The 17,318-nt window shown below is 42.9% G+C and overlaps 1 protein-coding gene and 1 non-coding gene across 6 annotated transcripts in view; both read left to right on the forward strand.

Annotated features, from left to right (window-relative positions):
• The window catches only part of MYOF (myoferlin), a 155,679-nt gene that overhangs the window by 87,948 nt on the left and 50,413 nt on the right, over positions 1-17,318 (forward strand). For all 5 annotated transcript variants that reach the window (XM_019939645.3, XM_073794182.1, XM_019939644.3 and 2 more), the window contains 7 exons: positions 942-1,066; positions 3,218-3,324; positions 6,019-6,211; positions 7,384-7,539; positions 10,873-11,004; positions 13,843-14,006; positions 16,355-16,469. In XM_019939645.3, the coding sequence (XP_019795204.2) occupies positions 942-1,066; positions 3,218-3,324; positions 6,019-6,211; positions 7,384-7,539; positions 10,873-11,004; positions 13,843-14,006; positions 16,355-16,469 (992 nt within the window). The remainder of the gene's footprint in view (positions 1-941; positions 1,067-3,217; positions 3,325-6,018; positions 6,212-7,383; positions 7,540-10,872; positions 11,005-13,842; positions 14,007-16,354; positions 16,470-17,318) is intronic.
• On the forward strand, positions 4,627-4,699 carry TRNAW-CCA (transfer RNA tryptophan (anticodon CCA)). Its single transcript has one exon. It is a non-coding gene; the product is annotated as a tRNA-Trp (tRNA).

Genomic DNA, 17,318 nt, shown 5'->3' on the forward strand with positions numbered 1-17,318 from the left:
AGGTATCGACAGATGGTTGGAGAGTATAGAGAAGAGAGAGAGAAATTCTGATCAAATGCCCCAGCGGTTGTCACCATAGTTTTTACCTCATTTTTGTACAAGTAGTGTTAAAATATAAAATGTGCTAGAAAATGTTGGCTAATAATTCTTAATTACTGTAAGGCTCTTAGTAATATCAAATCCCATGTATCTAGCTAAGGCTTTTAAAAAACTAGAAAATTCGGGCTTCCCTGGTGGCGTAGTGTTTAGGAATCCGCCTGCCAGTGCAGGGGACACGGGTTCGTGCCCCGGTCCGGGAAGATCCCACATGCCGCTGAGCGGCTGGGCCCATGAGCCAGAACTACTGAGCCTGCGCGTCTGGAGCCTGTGCTCCGCAACGGGAAAAGGCCGCGGCAGTGAGAGGCCCGCGCACCGCGATGAAGAGTGTCCCCCACTCGCCGCAACTGGAGAAAGCCCTCGCACAGAAACGAAGACCCAATACAGCCAAAAATAAATATAAAATAAATAAATTAAAAAAAAAAAAAAAAAAAAAAACTAGAAAATTCTTTTTTCTTGTCCCACTTCCAACAACAACATTTATTTAGAATAACAGTTTTCAGGGACAACACGTATAGTCTAATCTCCTATGCTCTATTTTCTTCTGCTGTGTTATGTAATTATCAGTGATGCTCAGACACATGGTCCTGAATTACCAAAAGATCCTGAGATCATTGTGCTAGGTTCACTAGGGTCTTGTAGAGATTTTCAAAGCAGGCTAAATGAATAAGAACTTTCTATTTATTCCTCAGTTGCTTAATTAAATAAAATGAAAGAACCAGACCACCCCAAACCACACCCCCAGGCCTATGATTACCCAAGCAGTCCAGTTTGCACATCTTTTCAGTAAACGTGTTGTTGATTTAAGTGTCCAGTGTTCACTGACCCTCAATGTTCTACACCAGGGAACTACTATTACTACTTGCCTTGGGCCCACACAAAGCCAGTTGTCACACTGACTTCATACTGGGAGGATATTAGTCATCGCCTGGATGCAGTGAACACGCTACTAGTCATGGCAGAACGGCTGGTGAGTTTATCTTTTCTGCATTTCCTTTTCATCGAACAGAGTGAATTATGTGTTACTTAGAATGCAGGTTAGGCCACTGTACCACAAGACCTCAATAATGGTAAGCAAGATGAACGCTATTTCTTTAGTAACAGTTGAGGTAGGTAATCCAAGGCTGGTATGGAAGTTCAGTGGTGTTAGGCACCCAGGCTTTTTCCCCCTTGTTGCTCTGCTATCGCTAAGGAGTTGTCATAGTCTGCATGGGAGAGGCAGCTCACCACTACCCCGACCCTTCAGCCTGAAGAAGGGGAAAAGAGGGGGAGAAGATGACACAGGCCTTTTCCTTCAAGGGAAACACTCAGAAGTCACAGGCTTGATTTCTACTCATTTTCCACTGGCCAGAATCCAGTCATACAACCGCCTCTTACTACAAGGGAGTTGGGAAATACAGTCTTATGCCTGGGCAGGCATATGTCCAGGTGCAAGTTGTCTCACTGTGGAAAAGAGAGGATGGATGTTGAAGTAGGGGGACAACTCACAGTTTCTGCCACAATTTGTATGTGAAGTATGGTGTGGAGAGTGGTTCATTACAGTAGAAACATGCAACCCTTAGAGCTTTGCTATCAGAGCGGTAAGAATCTCTACTGTGGGAAGAAGTCGACTCAGTGGACTTTCTTGTTTGGAGGTTGGGGGGGGTTCCCTCTGGTGGGAACTTGCATAGATGTGATATCTTTGATTATCCTTCTAGTTGACATTGATGAGAAGAAGAACGTGGTTGGGATATTTCTAATTAAGTCAAAGATACTAAGTTATTTCTATCAGGTACTGATAAAATCCATCTGGTATTAGTGTTTTGATTTCCACATTACATGAATATTAATTTTTCTGAGATCCAACCTGTCAGGGTTGGACCATGACATTTGGGGTTCCTGGAATATACTTGTTCTAAGACCCCATGGCAAAATCTGAAAATATTGTTTTATGTTTTAAAGACAATATTGAAGGAGAGTTATACATTTAACTTAAGCACAATTGTTTACATAACAGAGCTACAATTGATATGCATTGTGGTTGTGGCATTAATTTCCAATCTCCATCTCAAGGGACTTGGTAGAGAATTGGTCACACCTCTATTCTAATTATGTTTTGGGTATTCTTCAGCATTTTTCATCTTTGTTCTTCTCATCAGCTCTCTTCATTGACCAAGCTGTCCTAATTCCATACTAATCTGGATAGGACAGTGGATTTCCATGATCAGACTTTTGGGGATCATGGTGGGCTCTCCGTCAGCCTCTCTGAATAATTTGTCCTGAGCTTATCTTGTACTTTCTGTATCCCAACCCTGGAATCACCATTTCTCCAAGGAGCCCTGGTTCCTTTTAGTAGGAATGGAATGTGAAGAACAAAGTCTGGGTATTGGAGTGCTCACCACTACTGAGATGTCGTTGCTTCTAGGCCTTCTCAGCAGACAGACTTGCATGAGAACACACATATGTATGTTTATTTCTATATCTCTCAACATACTGAATGCAATGAGTTTATAAGGATAACCCCAATTCCATTCTAACATCATGGGGTTTATTCTAGTCTTCACTCTTTCTGTATTTACAACTCCCTTCTCCAACAGTGAGAAACCTGGCTTCCTTTTTCCTCGACATATTTACTCATTAATTTAATCCTAAAATCCATAGGTGAAGTACCGCAAAAAACAAAGCTATTTAGAGTTTGATATGTTTATGGTTCTTTCCTTCAAACTAAGGGAATATAGTAAAATATAGTAAAAACATTGTGCTCAAAAGTTACTCAGTGTAGTTATGTTATTCATGTGAAATATAGTTAGGTTCACTTTTTTCTGTTTTACATTCCATTTTAGAGTTCCTTCCCCCATCCTTGTTGGTTTTTCTTTTATTTGCTTTTTGAATACTTAAAATTTCCATGGTTTCAAAGGTCAAAGCTATATGAAAATCTTTCTTATTACTTAAATATATGTATCAGTGTTGATTGCATTTTGAAGAAAAATAGTGTTGAGCTATGGTGAGTGTTATTAAATGTAAAAGAAAAAACTTTTCATTTTTCTGTTAAGTCTTCTTGTGTATTTTTTCTTGAAAATGAAAGTTTTACCAGGTATAATGCACAATTACCAATTATTTCCTCCCTTTCCAAATTCTTTAGCAATCAAAAATAGAGGCTCTAAAATCAGGGATACAAGGTAAAATTCCCGCAAACCAGTTGGCAGAAATGTGGTTGAAGCTGATCGATGAAGTAATAGAAGACACAAGGTATAGTGATCTTGTTCGTACTTTAGAATTCCCAGCCATGCTCGCCTCCCTTAAACTATAAGGCCTGAAGAGTCTCTAGAATTTTCTAGTGTTTGCCTGAAAAATGAATTTGAATCAGTCAAGCTTCTCAAAAGGCTGTCACTGGAAGAGTCTCTGAATCACCAGCAGGAAAAGCTCCACTTTCCGATCTGGTGCCAATTCTAAAGCAGCTGAGGGAGGCTGAGGTCCCACTCCAGGAAATAGTCCCAGTGCAGCCTCCTGCAGGGGGTGGGGAAGCGGGGAGGGAGCTGATCTGCCTCCCAGCGGTCCTTGTGTGCCCACCGCCCCAAGAAAGGTGACTCCTGGCTCCCATAGAAAATGGGATCTGGGGGTGGGGCATTGATATTACCATTTAGAACAGTGTTGCGAATTATAAACACAATTTTAGCAACAGCCTTTTTACTCGCTCTTTTACTGGATGCCTAATGAGTACTCTGGCCAAGCCTCCCTTAGGTGAAGCCAAAAAATTCGACCCAAGCCAGAGAACCTTTCCTAACTGTGACTTAGGGTAACTGCTCAGATCTCAGGGTATTTGTAAATCAAAGGGGGAAGCGATAATTCTAAACTCACCTTAAATGTTGGCCAATAGAGCAGTGGTCAGGGAAGTTCCAAAAGAAAACCATATTCAATACTTCTAACCAGCAGCAGGGACCAGGGCTGTCCAGCACCCCCTACCCCCCACCCCAAGCTCCTAACCCAAAGTCTCCCAGTCTTCTTGTGCCCTCTAGTGGTTTAGCTAGGTAACTGTCATGCAGCTGAGATCAAAGTATTGCTGGGTGCTTGTTTAAATTCAGAGAATTTATATCTGGGTCCCAAGAGGTCATCTCTTCCAGTCCCCTTATTTTATAGATGAGAAAACAGAGGCCCAAGGAGGTGAAATGACCCATCTGAGGCCCAAAGTTGGGTTTATTAGCATAACTTCTTTTCCCGCTACATGTTTCCCACCATCAGCATCTATTTGTTGAAGGTCTTATGTGTGACCTCTGAGCTAGCAGCTTCTGTCTATATTTTTGCCTCAAAGAATCATTTCAGGGACTTAACCCTTCCAATGCATTGCCATAATTACCAATGCAACCAAACAAAGACATTTGGTAATACTTTTCATGTAGAAAATGCCTGTTAATTTTAAGAGATACCTATTTATACTGTTTTTGAATAATCGGTTTTTGAAGAATCCAATTGGGCACTTTTTAATTTTAGGAAATTTGTGTTTAAGGGAAGTCATTTAGGATTTCCTTCATTTAAGAAGCTGTGTAAGGTTCTTCCCTGGTGGTCCAGTGGGTAAGACTCCTTGCTCCCAATGCAAGGGGCCCAGGTTCGATCCCTGGTCAGGGAACTAGATCCCACATGCATGCCGCAACTAAGAGTCCCCATGCCACAACTAAGAAGCCTGCATGCCGCAACTAGGAGTCCACTTGCCGCAACTAAGAAGTCCGTATGCCACAACTAAGAAATCCGCATGGCGCCACTAATAGTCTGCATGCCGCAACTGAGAAGTCCGCATGCTGCAACTAAAAAGATCCTGCATGCTGCAGCGAAGATCCCAAGTGCCACAACTATGACCTGGCGTGGCCAAATAAGTTAATAAATAAATATTTTTTAAAAAGCCGGGTAAAATTCTAACCAATGAAAATTCTAGGTAGAAACAGTGTGAGCAGAATTTCCTGGAATAGGTGACATCCTCACCGTGTGACCCCATCAGCAGCCCTTGTGAGAGGGGGGCCCTGGCAGAAAAAGTCTAATCCTGGCTCCAGCTCAGCTGTTCTAGTGGGAGCTTGACCTACACAAGTGGTTCTTAACGTTTTTGGGAGGTAGTGGACCCCTCTGAGTACCTGATGAGGTGATGGCAATGATGATGGCAACATCATTGAGACTTTACTATGCGATAGGCATTGCTCTAAAGGCTCCCCATATATTAATTCATTTACTTCTCACCACAACCCTAAAAAGTAGTTATTCTTTTCCCACATTTGAAGATAGGAAAACAAGAGATTAAGTAATTGGTCAAAATCACAGAACTAGTAAATGGTGGAGCCAGGATTTTTACCCAGATAGTCAGCTCCAAAGCCTGTGTTCTTCATCATGATGTCATCTTCATCATGATGTCACACTGCATGTCAACACAGACCCTTTTCTTTATAAGTTCCAGGGATTCACAGACCTCCAGAGGACCACCCGCAGACTGCCTAGGGGTGCATGGGCCCTAGGTTAAGAGGCCTTCCGCTAAATGATCTCTAAGCACCCTAGGTTAAGAAGCCTTCCGCTAAATGATCTCTAATGTCCATTCTTCTCCTTCATTTTGTGGGTCTGTACAGTGATCATAGGAGGCAAAAGAAGGGAAGGCCAGTTCCTCCCAACTGCTGCTACTGTTTCCATCTTCTTCCCAGTAACTCCATGGGCCTTGGGTCCAACCCAAGGAATTGCTTTGGAATTTTCATCCCCCTGCATTCCCCATGAGAGTTAGGAGAGTCTGTCTGGCAGGTCTGCTCTTAAAGCTACATACACTCACCCTCAGCTTAAACCTGGTCACACTTTGTGAAGTCTATTAGGAAATGGATGTGGTTTGTGAGATGGAAACCAACCGTAAATGAACTTGACCGTCTTGAAGCCTAGCAAGCTCTTCTGCATATTCTCTGGTTCTTTTTCCTTTTTTAGATACACGTTGCCTCTCATGGAAGGAAAACCTAATGTCACAGTTCTTGATAATCACATCCAAAAGCTGCGATCCAGAGCTCTCTCCCAGATACACGAGGCGGCTGTGAGGATGAGGTCTGAGGCCACAGAGGTGAAGCCCACATTGGCAGAAATCGAGGACTGGCTCGATAAATTAATGCAACTGACTGAAGAGGTAAGGCTTTTAAACTACACTTGACATGGAGGAGGGATTCTGTAGAAGGGCACCAGGGATAGAGATGGTAGTAGGAAAATCTAGCGCGTTATCTTGCATATTGAGCAGATCGAAAGCATGGTGAACTCAAGGCATTACTGGGCTGAGGTGCTAATGGATGCATCATTGAGGTCAGGGCAGAAGAAGAATTTTGAGTTGGTTGTCCTAGAAAAGTCTTCATAGTGGACAAATCATTACCAGTGTCATGGTACAATCAGAATATTCCAGTTAGAGTGATATAGTAGCAGATCTGTGTAGTACTTTTGTTTGGGATTGGGAAGACCTGGCTTTGATTCCCAGATCTACCATGTTTAACCTTGGGCAAGGTACTCAACCTTTCTAAGCCTCAGTTCCCCGTATATTAAATGGAGATAAAACACAGCATTGCTTTATGAAGATTAAAGAAGGTGAAGAGTGTAGAGGCCTTAGCACAGTGTGGGGCACACAGCGAGGGGCTCACAGTGAGTGCTGGATAAATGTTGACTGCCATTGACCTCTGTGGGTGGAAGAACAAGGGAGTAGAAGACCCTTCTTACTGACCTTCAAAGGTGGGGGGTGGAGGGTGGGTAGTAATATATTTGTGGATAGCAATGCATTTGAAAAACACACATGTGATTACAGGAAATTTTTTACTTTCTGCTTTGGTACTTTCAAAGTTTTTTTTATAGTAAACTTATATCACCTTTATAATCAGAATAAAAGAGATTTAGAAACACTAAGTTAATATTTCATATTTGGAAAATATCACATTGTGAGGTAGAGATGCTCTATGTCCTATGAAATACATGAAGCCTGTAACCCCTTGACTGCTGTCTATGGCTTTCTTCAAATGATGGGAGAGATAAAAGGGGGGTATTTTCCAAAATTCCTCTCAGAGCTCTGTAGAGAGGGCCTTTGGCAGGTGAAGCTCCCCTTCTGCTTCCCTCTTTTCCCTTTGGCCAGCCACAAGCTGCCTCCCAGCCCTGCAAGCTGTGGTCCTGGAAGGTGTGAGAGTCAGGAATTTGGGCAGAGCCCTAACCACAGTGTTTCTTTGCTAGATGGAGCCCTGAGGGTCCAGCCTGCAGGGTCTGTGGTGTCTCTGCACTTAGACTAACTATAGCTTTGCTTCCTTTTCCATCCACTCACATGACCAGCCTCAGAACAGCATGCCTGACATCATCATCTGGATGATCCGGGGAGAGAAAAGACTGGCCTACGCACGCATTCCCGCGCACCAGGTGTTGTACTCCACCAGTGGGGACAACGCATCTGGGAAATACTGTGGGAAAACCCAAACCATCTTTCTGAAGGTATGGCTTCGTCACTGTGTAACGTGAAACACTTAAGTGCAAAACCCATATTCCCAAGAAGGGCTGATTTATATTATTTGCCAGTCATTGAATGGCTGTAGGGCAGTTGCGATCCATTTCAGCCTTTTCTGGCCCTTCCTCTAGGGTGGTCATTCCCAAAGTAGCCTGAGGTCTGCTGGCTTCAAACAAGGACACTTCCGTAGAAGTCTCTGTGACACTAATATTAATGTGGCATTGTGAACGCTTTGCTTTCTGGAATGATTTTCCACTTCTGATGTCTAATGTGAAGCAATGCCTCTCTTCCTTTCTAGTGAGTGTTTGGGAAGCAGAAAAAAAAGGGAAGGTAATATAGATAGTCTGTGGAATCTATTCCCTAACCAAATGGGTCCTCAAATTGAAAAAATTTGAGAATTACTATCTTAGGGCCGGGGTTCTGGACATTTTATGGAGTCCTAGACTCCTTTAAGAGCCTGATGAAAGCTACTGGCCCTCTCTTCCAAAAGAATGCACATCTCCGATGCATCCAATATTTTGCATCCAATTCAGGGCCTTTGTAGAACCCATAAATCCATCCCAGGACCCTGGATTAAGAACTTCTCTTATGTGCCTAAGGAGAACCAGAGGAGGGCTTGGGGATGGAAACAAAGAGATCCAAATAGTTGCCAGATGCAGGTTTTTCATCCCTCTCCCTGCCAGACTCCAGCCGAGTTCCTTGGAATTTCAGGGAGAGGAAAAAAATTCAAAAGGAGAAAAAGCAGTCAGGGGATAGTGTTCTCTTAAAACAGGGAGATATTTTGCTCTTTAATCAAGAGGGTGAAAATAGAACCAGAATGATTATCTTCTTTCAAGTGTCTCTTGGTGGAATAAATTTTGCTTAAGATAGAACCACAATTATAATTGACCTCAGCAGTGCGTGGAAGCAAACTGATTAATAAATAAAACTTCACAGGGGGTGGGAGAGCTCTGTAGAGAGGGCCTTTGGCAGGTGAAGCTCCCCTTCTGCTTCCCTCTTTTCCCTTTGGCCAGTCACAGGCTGCCTCCCAGCCCTGCAAGCTGTGGTCCTAGAAGATGTGAGTGTCAGGAATTTGGGTGGAGCCCTAACCACAGTGTTTCTTTGCTAAATGCAGCCCTGAGGGTCCAGCCTGCAGTGGTATTCTCTGCATTAGGTTTCCGAACTCAGTGGATAAAACAGCAAAATGCTTTTAAGAGAATGTTGTATGTATTTATTGATTTTGTTAATACTCATTATCCAGTTTAGGGAGTTATTTAATTCAGTGGGTTTTTTGTTGGTCTTAGGGCCCCTTTCACTCTTAAAAAAGCCATTGGAGACCCCAGAAAGCATTTGTGTATGTGGGTTACATCTATCAATATTTACTGTAATAGAAATTGAAACTGACATTAAAAAGTATTTATTAATATATTTTAAAATAAACAATAAATCCATTATAGGTTAACATAAACTATATATTTTTATAAAATATAATGATTTCCTTTTAAAAATCAGAGAGCAGAGTGATACTGTTTTGCATTTTTGCAAACCTGGCTTCACAGAAATATAACTGGATTCTCAAAACTGCTTCTACATTTCGTCCGATGGACTAGGTTGCTTGGTTGAAGTACATGAAGAGAATCTGGCCTCACACAGATATGTATTTGGAAAAGGGAGGAGTATTTTAATAACGTTTTCAGATAATTATGGGTACTCATCTTTGATACAATACCAAACTCAAGTGGTAGCTTTTAAAAGGTTAATTGCAGTGTGGAATCTGACGTGTATCAGTGAACTTTTCATTCTCTGCTACCTTAAAATCCATTGGTCTATCTTGTACTTTGAATGGCTCTTTTAGCCATGCATGATTTTGTAACATTAAGCATTCATTTGGAAAATATTGATTCACTGAGTTATGCAAATCTTCCTAATGTTGACACATTTCATCATACAGTATTTTTAAAAATCACATTCATTGGGACTTCCTTGGTGGCACAGTGGTTAAGAATCCGCCTGCCAATGCAGGGGACGTGGGTTCAAGCCCTGGTCCGGGAAGATCCCACATACCACAGAGCAACTAAGCCCTTGAGCCACAACTACTGAGCCTGCATGCCACAACTACTGAAGCCCGCACACCTAGAGCCTGTGCTCCGCAACAAGAGAAGCCACCGCAATGAGAAGCCCACGCACCACAACAGAGTAGCCCCCACTCACTGCACCTAGAGAAAAACCCGCGCACAGCAATGAAGACCCAAAGCAGCCAAAAATAAATAAATAAATAAAAATCACATTCACTGATATCACTTACAAGAAAAGCCCTTATGTATTGGGATGTTATCAAGCTCACCCACCGAGACAGAAACAAATTTTCCAAAATTCTAATTTTAACTTGAAACCTTGAATTTTATCATTGCAACAAAATACAGTCACCTATTATCCTTGAAATGACAGGCTCACTTTGTTTATTTTCAAGAAAATGTCTGCCTCATATATCCAAGTATGAATAACCATATTTGTCAGCCAATCACTGTTTCAGGAAGAAAAGGTATTCTATTAAAAAAAAAGGGCTTCCCTGGTGGTGCAGTGGTTGAGAGTCCACCTGCCAATGCAGGGGACACAGGTTCGTGCCATGGTCCGGGAGGATCCCACATGCCGCGGAGCGGCTGGGCCCGTGAGCCATGGCTGCTGAGCCTGCGCGTCCGGAGCCTGTGCTCTGCGACGGGAGAGGCCACAACAGTGAGAGGCCCGCGTACCACAAAAAAAAAAAAAAGGCTAGTTCAGTTCACAGCTCAATTGCATAAGTTTTTTTCTCAGAATATACACTAATATGCAGCAGAATTTCATCACACAAAATATTAAAAAGACGTGTTCAGGGATCACGATTTAGGATTAGCCGTTTTTACTGCTTTATCAAAGTAATTAATAAGTAAAACTGGCATTTTGTTTTCTTCACTGAGAGTGATGAAGAAAACTGTTACTACCAGTGCAGTTCGGTGTTACTGTCTTGATTCCTGCTACAGTGCTTGGAGTTTTATCCACCATTGCTTTTGCACCATCAGTGCAAATGTCAATACAGTGAAAAAAGCAAGTAACATCCTAGTATGATTAGGAAAATAGTTTGACCTTGTGAGCCTCCTGAAAAGGTCTCAGGGACACCCAGGGGTTCCTGCTTTACTTGTTATTTTAATCTTTGCAGAAGGGTCATTTGGAAATATTTTAACTGCACAAACAAAGTTAGACTGCTGAAAACAGTGATTAGATGTTCAGTCTACTTTTGTTTTGAGCTTAATGCACAGCCTGTACTGTGCCGAGCATAACAGGTCATGTTATTGTGCATCTCACAGTACCCACAGGAAAAAAACAATGGACCAAAGGTGCCTGTGGAGTTGCGTGTGAACATCTGGCTGGGCTTAAGTGCTGTTGAGAAGAAGTTCAATAGCTTCGCAGAAGGAACATTCACCGTCTTTGCTGAAATGGTAACATCTAATGACATCACTCATTTCCTCTTTGTGTGGGAGTACTTTACTTTTCATCCTAAGGGAAAATATTCAGATGTCAAACCAGCCACCACCATAATCGCTACCTAAAACCCCACATTCCAGGGCCCTTAACGAAGTGGGTAGGGAAAGATTGACTGGAGGTCTACATTGGGACACCCCAGAGTGATTCACACACAAGCAACCCAGGAGTGAGTACGCTTGAGAGGTGCCGACCTTGAGAAGCGTGCTTGGGGTCTGGAGTGTTTTTTTTTTTTAATTGAAAATATAGTTGGTTTACAATATTGTGTTAATTTCTACTCTACAGCAAAGTGTCTGGAGTCTTTAAACCACAGAAGACTCAATCCTCAGTTGGGGAAGCCTCAGAGGGGTTTGCCCAAGGGCAAAGAAAATGCTGCCCGGATACTTGAAAAACAATAGAGATAATCTGTAAATCCTTCACTGAGTTAAAAATCCATTTGGCTAATTAGAAATCTCATTAGAGTTAAACCAATGAAAATAATTTTCACAAACTTTTACAGCTAAACGTGGCGTTAGTTGGATTTCTTTTTACTGAAAGTACTTATTGTTGTAAATTTATTAGATATATTCAGTGGATCTCTTCTGACAATTTTCAGATGAGCTCCATTCTTTTACAGATAGGCCTTCATGCTCAAATAATTGCGGAGAAGACTGTCTTCATTCTAGCTAATTTGTAATTGTGTTTCTGCTGCCCACCACGATGCCTGACCACTGGTTTAGGACTGTGGTTCTGATGTGCTTACTGGGCAAGAAAACCCATGGCCATCTTTTAGTTTTGCTTTTTTTAATTTAACAGTGCCTGGCACATAGTAGGCTCCTATAAATATTTATTAAGTAAATAAATGGTGGCAGAATTCATCCATCCACCCATCCACCCATCCAAGCTTTTAGGGAGTGGTGGCTTTATGGCGGGCACAGAGGCAGAGGCTGAAGATGATGAAGCAGCCAAGCCCGGTCCTCAAGGATCTCAAAATCTATCACAATAATAAAACCGGGTGTCTTGTTAAAAAGAATTCCACCCCGAGGACTGTGATTCTGTAGCTGAGTTAGGGATTAGCACCTGCAATGTGGGTGGATACGGGGCATTGCGGTCCACTGTGAAAAGCAGTGAAACCCATGGGAAACACACACAAAGTCCTTAGGATGCAAGCTTTGAAGTGCGACTGGAGAGAAATAGAGGGTGGGCTGGAGGCCTCAGGGGAGGCCCTGAGTCACAAATGTTGATGGTCAGTCATCTGGGTGCTGTGGAGGGGGCATCAGAGCACATGTGGGAGGGGCTTGCTCCTGCCCTCCTGTGGGATTTCTTGGCATCCACCTGCCCTACAGCTCTGTGGCTGGGGCCCAGAGAAGCTAGCACTGAGCAAGGAACAACCCTTCCTCTGTTTCCCACTTCCAGATCCTTCCTTGCACAGAGTGAACTCTAATTTCAACAGGTGTAGAAATGATCCACCCATTTTAGTTGTTTTGCGTGACTCTAGTTTCTCCAAATTCTAACAGCCTCTGAGTACCAGAAGGGGCACGTTAATGACAGTAATGGAAATTTCACTGGTTGTTGCCTTCCTGGGCTAATACCAGACCTCAGTTCTCCACAAAAATTTCCCCCCCGCCAAATTTCTGGAGGTCTCACTAGTGCCGTCTTACATATTGCTCTGAGCTTTAGGCACAAGGGGCTGTGAGACTTGGGGGCACATGCATGGCTTCTTTGGTTTCCAAGTGACAAGGACACAGAGTGGAGGAGCAGTTCCTGCCACTTCTACTCGGAAGCCAGCATGGCCGTAGTATCATCCAGGTGAGGACCTTGCATGCACAAGAGGGCAGCAGCAGCAGTGGAGGTGGGAGCCTCATGTGGCTTTGAGGCCTTTAACTAGCAGCTGTGGGGCGGGACCATTAGCACACGTGAAGCACCTCAGAGACCTCCAGTTTCCTCATCAGGCCCCTGCCCAAACTTCTTCCATCATCCTTCAGCCAAAAACTCCCCTGCTGCTTATGCAAATCGTCTTCTCAGTGAGCTCATCAGCAGACAAACAAAGATATCGGCTTGGACCCAAACAGAGACTCTCACCACTGGCAAACCTCAACCCTCTTTATGGTTGACATAGTGAAAAACAGACCTTTGTAGATTTTATAAATTCTGTCTTAGAAAGGAATGCCCTGTAAACCTGGGTCTGCCATTGCCACAAAACCTGCTTCCAGAAAGGTCTTGGTCTACTCACCATACTCCAGAGGGGATGAAGGTTCAGAATTTTTAGGCCACATAAAAGCTGGGTGCTAAAGGACCTTCATGTTTCAGATGGGTCCTTTGTGCTGCCCAGGAAATGTACCATTAATTATAATATTGTTTCTGTGGGGAAATGTGCCCAAGTTCTCGGCAGCAGACTTATAAATAAAGTTTTAGAAGACTACATGTTCATAAATTGAGGACTTTTGTAGGTATCTAAAAGATTAGGTTCGGAGCACTATTTGGAGCCATTGAAAAAAATGGTAGAAACAACTAGCATGATATATCAGTGTTGACAAAGCACTTTCACAATCATTTGTACATTTGAACTTCAGAACAACCCTATGAGAAAGGTAGTATTATCCTCAGTTTACAGATGAGAACACTGAGTCTCAGAAAGATGAATGATTTACCGAAGTTGCATAATCAGCAACAGGGCAACTTAGGCCCATACCTTCTGAATATAAAGCTTTTCCATTTCCTCATTGTTTAGCCTAGGTCCTAGATGGACTTGAAAATTTATGTGTTGGCTTTATTTCTTGCTCCCTGATGATGTTTCTCCAATTTCTTTTTAATAGTATGAAAATCAAGCTCTTATGTTTGGAAAATGGGGCACTTCTGGATTAGTGGGTCGTCATAAATTTTCTGATGTCACGGGAAAAATAAAACTCAAGAGGGAATTCTTTTTGCCTCCAAAAGGCTGGGAATGGGAAGGAGACTGGATAGTTGATCCTGAAAAAAGGTAAGTTTTTCATTTTCTGAGAAAAAAGGATGGTAATGAAGTCTTTCCTTAGAAATTGCTAAGTGAATCTTCTCCATCGTCATTCTTGATCATATTTACGTCACACCCACTGAGCAGAAGTCCACAGAAACTCACAGAAACTTGAGACATGTCGTCAATGTCCCATAATAAAACAAAAAAGTATAAAAAGCACCTGGTACTAACATTATTGAGAACTCATTACATGGGAATGTGTGAAGCAGTGGGCTAAACATATGCATTATCTTACTGAATCTGGATTGCAGTCCTGCAAGATAGGTAGTGTCAAAAATCATGAAGAGTCTGAGATTTTTATCCTACTTGCAAGCTAGCAAGGTCACCTGCCACAGTTTCGTGGATGTTGGCAGGAGACACAAGACTCCTAAAGCAGAGACAAAGGACTCTATTGCCCACAGCAAATAGTAGTACCAGAGTATCAACATTTGCTCCTGTTCCCCAAGCCCCAATTCCCACAGGGCGACACAAAGAGGGCCAGGTGACACTTGCATGTGAAGTGGATTGTATAATAGGAAAGGAACCCTGAGATTAGGGCTCCTGAATCCTTTATAATGGGTAGGTAGTGAGCATGCTGGCCCTTTGCTCTGGAGAGAAACACTATGTCTTCTGAGGTTGTTCCTCATATAAACATCCTTGAGAAGATAGTCTGTAACAAAGGTCATGGAGCCTGTGTTTAGACTCACAAAGAATTATCTCCCAACAAAAAACAGTATCTCCACCTTACAGATGAAACTGAGACCTTAGAGGGATTAAGTCACTTGTCCAAAGGCACACAGACTGTGGGTGAGTGGTGTAGACAGGGCTAGAACCCAAATCTAGCCTGGGCACCAAAACCAGCTCTCAACTGTTACGCTGCAATGTCTGCAGGAAACAGCAGAGGGCATAATTTAAGTGGATGAATTGTATGGTATGTGAATTATATGTCAAAGGCTATTATTAAACAGGAAGAAAGAAACAGTACAGGGGGCAAGCACGTGTCCCCTGGAGTCTGGAGGAAACCAAAGCCTGGTTTCTATGTGTTGCCAAAAGCACTGGAACCAGAATGCCTTCTTTTCTCCAGCTCGGGACAGTGTACTTGTGTTTGGAGGAAACAAGCTTGTGAAATTGGATTTTAAGACCTTAAACTGGAGTTTGCTCTCTCTGTCCACATTTGTTTCCCATAATGACACAGGATTAGGGAAGGAGGGAAAGAAGTGTGCTGGGTCTGGTCTGTTAAGACCCAGTGTCTGAACATGATTGCTTCTAACCCATGACAGCTTGCTTTGGTTGGAGTTGGGGTTGCTGGTGAGGGGAAGGGAAATGGGATTTGAATTGGAAAGAAGGAAGGAAGGTTAGTGAGGACAGGGAAAGGCCAGGGGAATTGGCACTGGAAAAGCAGGTCAAGCCTGTCTGAGCTGGATGGGACCCCAGAGGTGGCAGCCAGTTCTGTTCTCCTTCTCTGGGGCCCAGAGAAGTGATGGACAAGCCCAATTGATACAAAGGGTGGGAACTTTCTGTTTTCTGATTTCTTTCCAGTGCTTGATTCTAGGGGAGGATACAGCAGGGGAAAGATGTAGAGACAGTAAAAGGAAAAAAGAAACCTCACTTGAGTGGATACCTGGCAGAAGACTTAAGTCAAAGTTGGACCCTCTGTACTTTCTTCTCTGGGTTGTCAAAATAGTTCCAAATCCAAGAGGAAAATTGGCATGGCAGGGAGTCAGTATGGATTTCTCAAGTGCCCAAATGGACTTTGGAGTCTTAAATGACCTGGTTTGGCTGTCATCCCTACCTAGGAACTATCCAGAAAATGTAAACTCCTCCCTTCAGTTTGTGTTACGTAGACCAAGCAAGCCATGAGTAAAAGTTTCCACACTAGGCCCCAGGAGACCGTCTCCATTCCATTTTTTAAAATAGGTGGAAAGAGGGAAGATGACTCTTTATCCTTTTGAACTGTTAGCCAAGAGTCTTGCTGAGAAAATGCTGAATGGCCCTGACCTGACACAGAAACAGAAGCCTGGTCCCTAGAAGAAGCTGCCCACAATGCTGTTTACCCAGTCCCCACCCTAATTACTGGGCAGGAGCAACTCTGCTGATTTGAGAAGTTCTCTGTAATTTAGGGCTCATTGTTTCAGCGGCCCCTCTTCAAAGGAATGTCAAAAGCTGTTAGTGCAAAGAAGAGTTTGGAGTGGAGAACCCGAAGGGGTAGGGTGAGGAGGGAACCGGGGCCACCCCCAGGGTATAGATGTCTCCCCACCATTGGAAATAGATGGGGTGGTCGGTGACCACCTTTGGTAATGTTTCTCCTTTGGTAACGTGAGCCTCCTGTCCCTCAGCTTGCTGACCGAGGCGGATGCGGGTCACACAGAGTTCACAGATGAATTGTATCAAAATGAGAGTCGCTACCCCCGGGGCGAGTGGAAGCCAGCAGAGGACACCTACACAGATGCGGTGAGTGCAGCTCCAGCTCTGGGGGATAAGCCCTCCTGCGAGAGCTCGGAGAAACCATCGCTGCATCACCAACCACAAGGCGGGGCTGCCCGGTCTCTTCTGCTCCATCTCATGTCCTAAAGCCTTCCCTTTATAACTGGAGCCTCCAAAGCGCATCTGTAATTAATTCCTATAGGAAAGACATGAGACCTATTTAACTAGATGTTGGTACATGGTAAAGTCTGGGTTGTGAAATTTTTTTTACTATATTTATTATGGAACTAGTTTTTAAAATCATAACAAATTGAATGCTCATGTCTTTAGAATAGTCAAACAGCATAAAAGGAAATTAAAGGTAATTCTTCTCCCTGATCCATATCGCACCCCCACCCCCAGAGATAACCACTGAACCACTGATAGCAGTCTTCTGTTCCTATACAAATATATAGCTTCTTTTTTCCCCCACCTGAATAGAATTGTGTTGTATGCACAGTTCTGTATTTTTCACGTAATATATCTTGGACATCTTTTGATATCAATACATATAGATCTATGAGCCATTTAAACAATTCCTACAGAGTGTTTTATTATATGTACCCCTCTATAATTTATTTAACTAATCCTCTCCTTTTGGATATTTAGGGGTTTTCCCCCCAGTCTTTGTTTTTTATAAACAATGTGACAATGAACATCCTTATACATACATTCTTATTCACTTATGAAACTTTGTAGGAGAGGCATCTGTTGGCTTGGTCAAGGTTTCAATGCATATGAAATTTTGACAAATATTGGCAAACTACTTTCAAAGAGGTTGTACAAATTGATATTTCTAGCAATAGCATAGGGGGCTGTTTTTCTAGACACTCACCC

The sequence above is a fragment of the Tursiops truncatus genome, chromosome 16 (genome assembly GCF_011762595.2).
Source record: "Tursiops truncatus isolate mTurTru1 chromosome 16, mTurTru1.mat.Y, whole genome shotgun sequence".
Lineage (NCBI taxonomy): Eukaryota > Metazoa > Chordata > Mammalia > Artiodactyla > Delphinidae > Tursiops > Tursiops truncatus.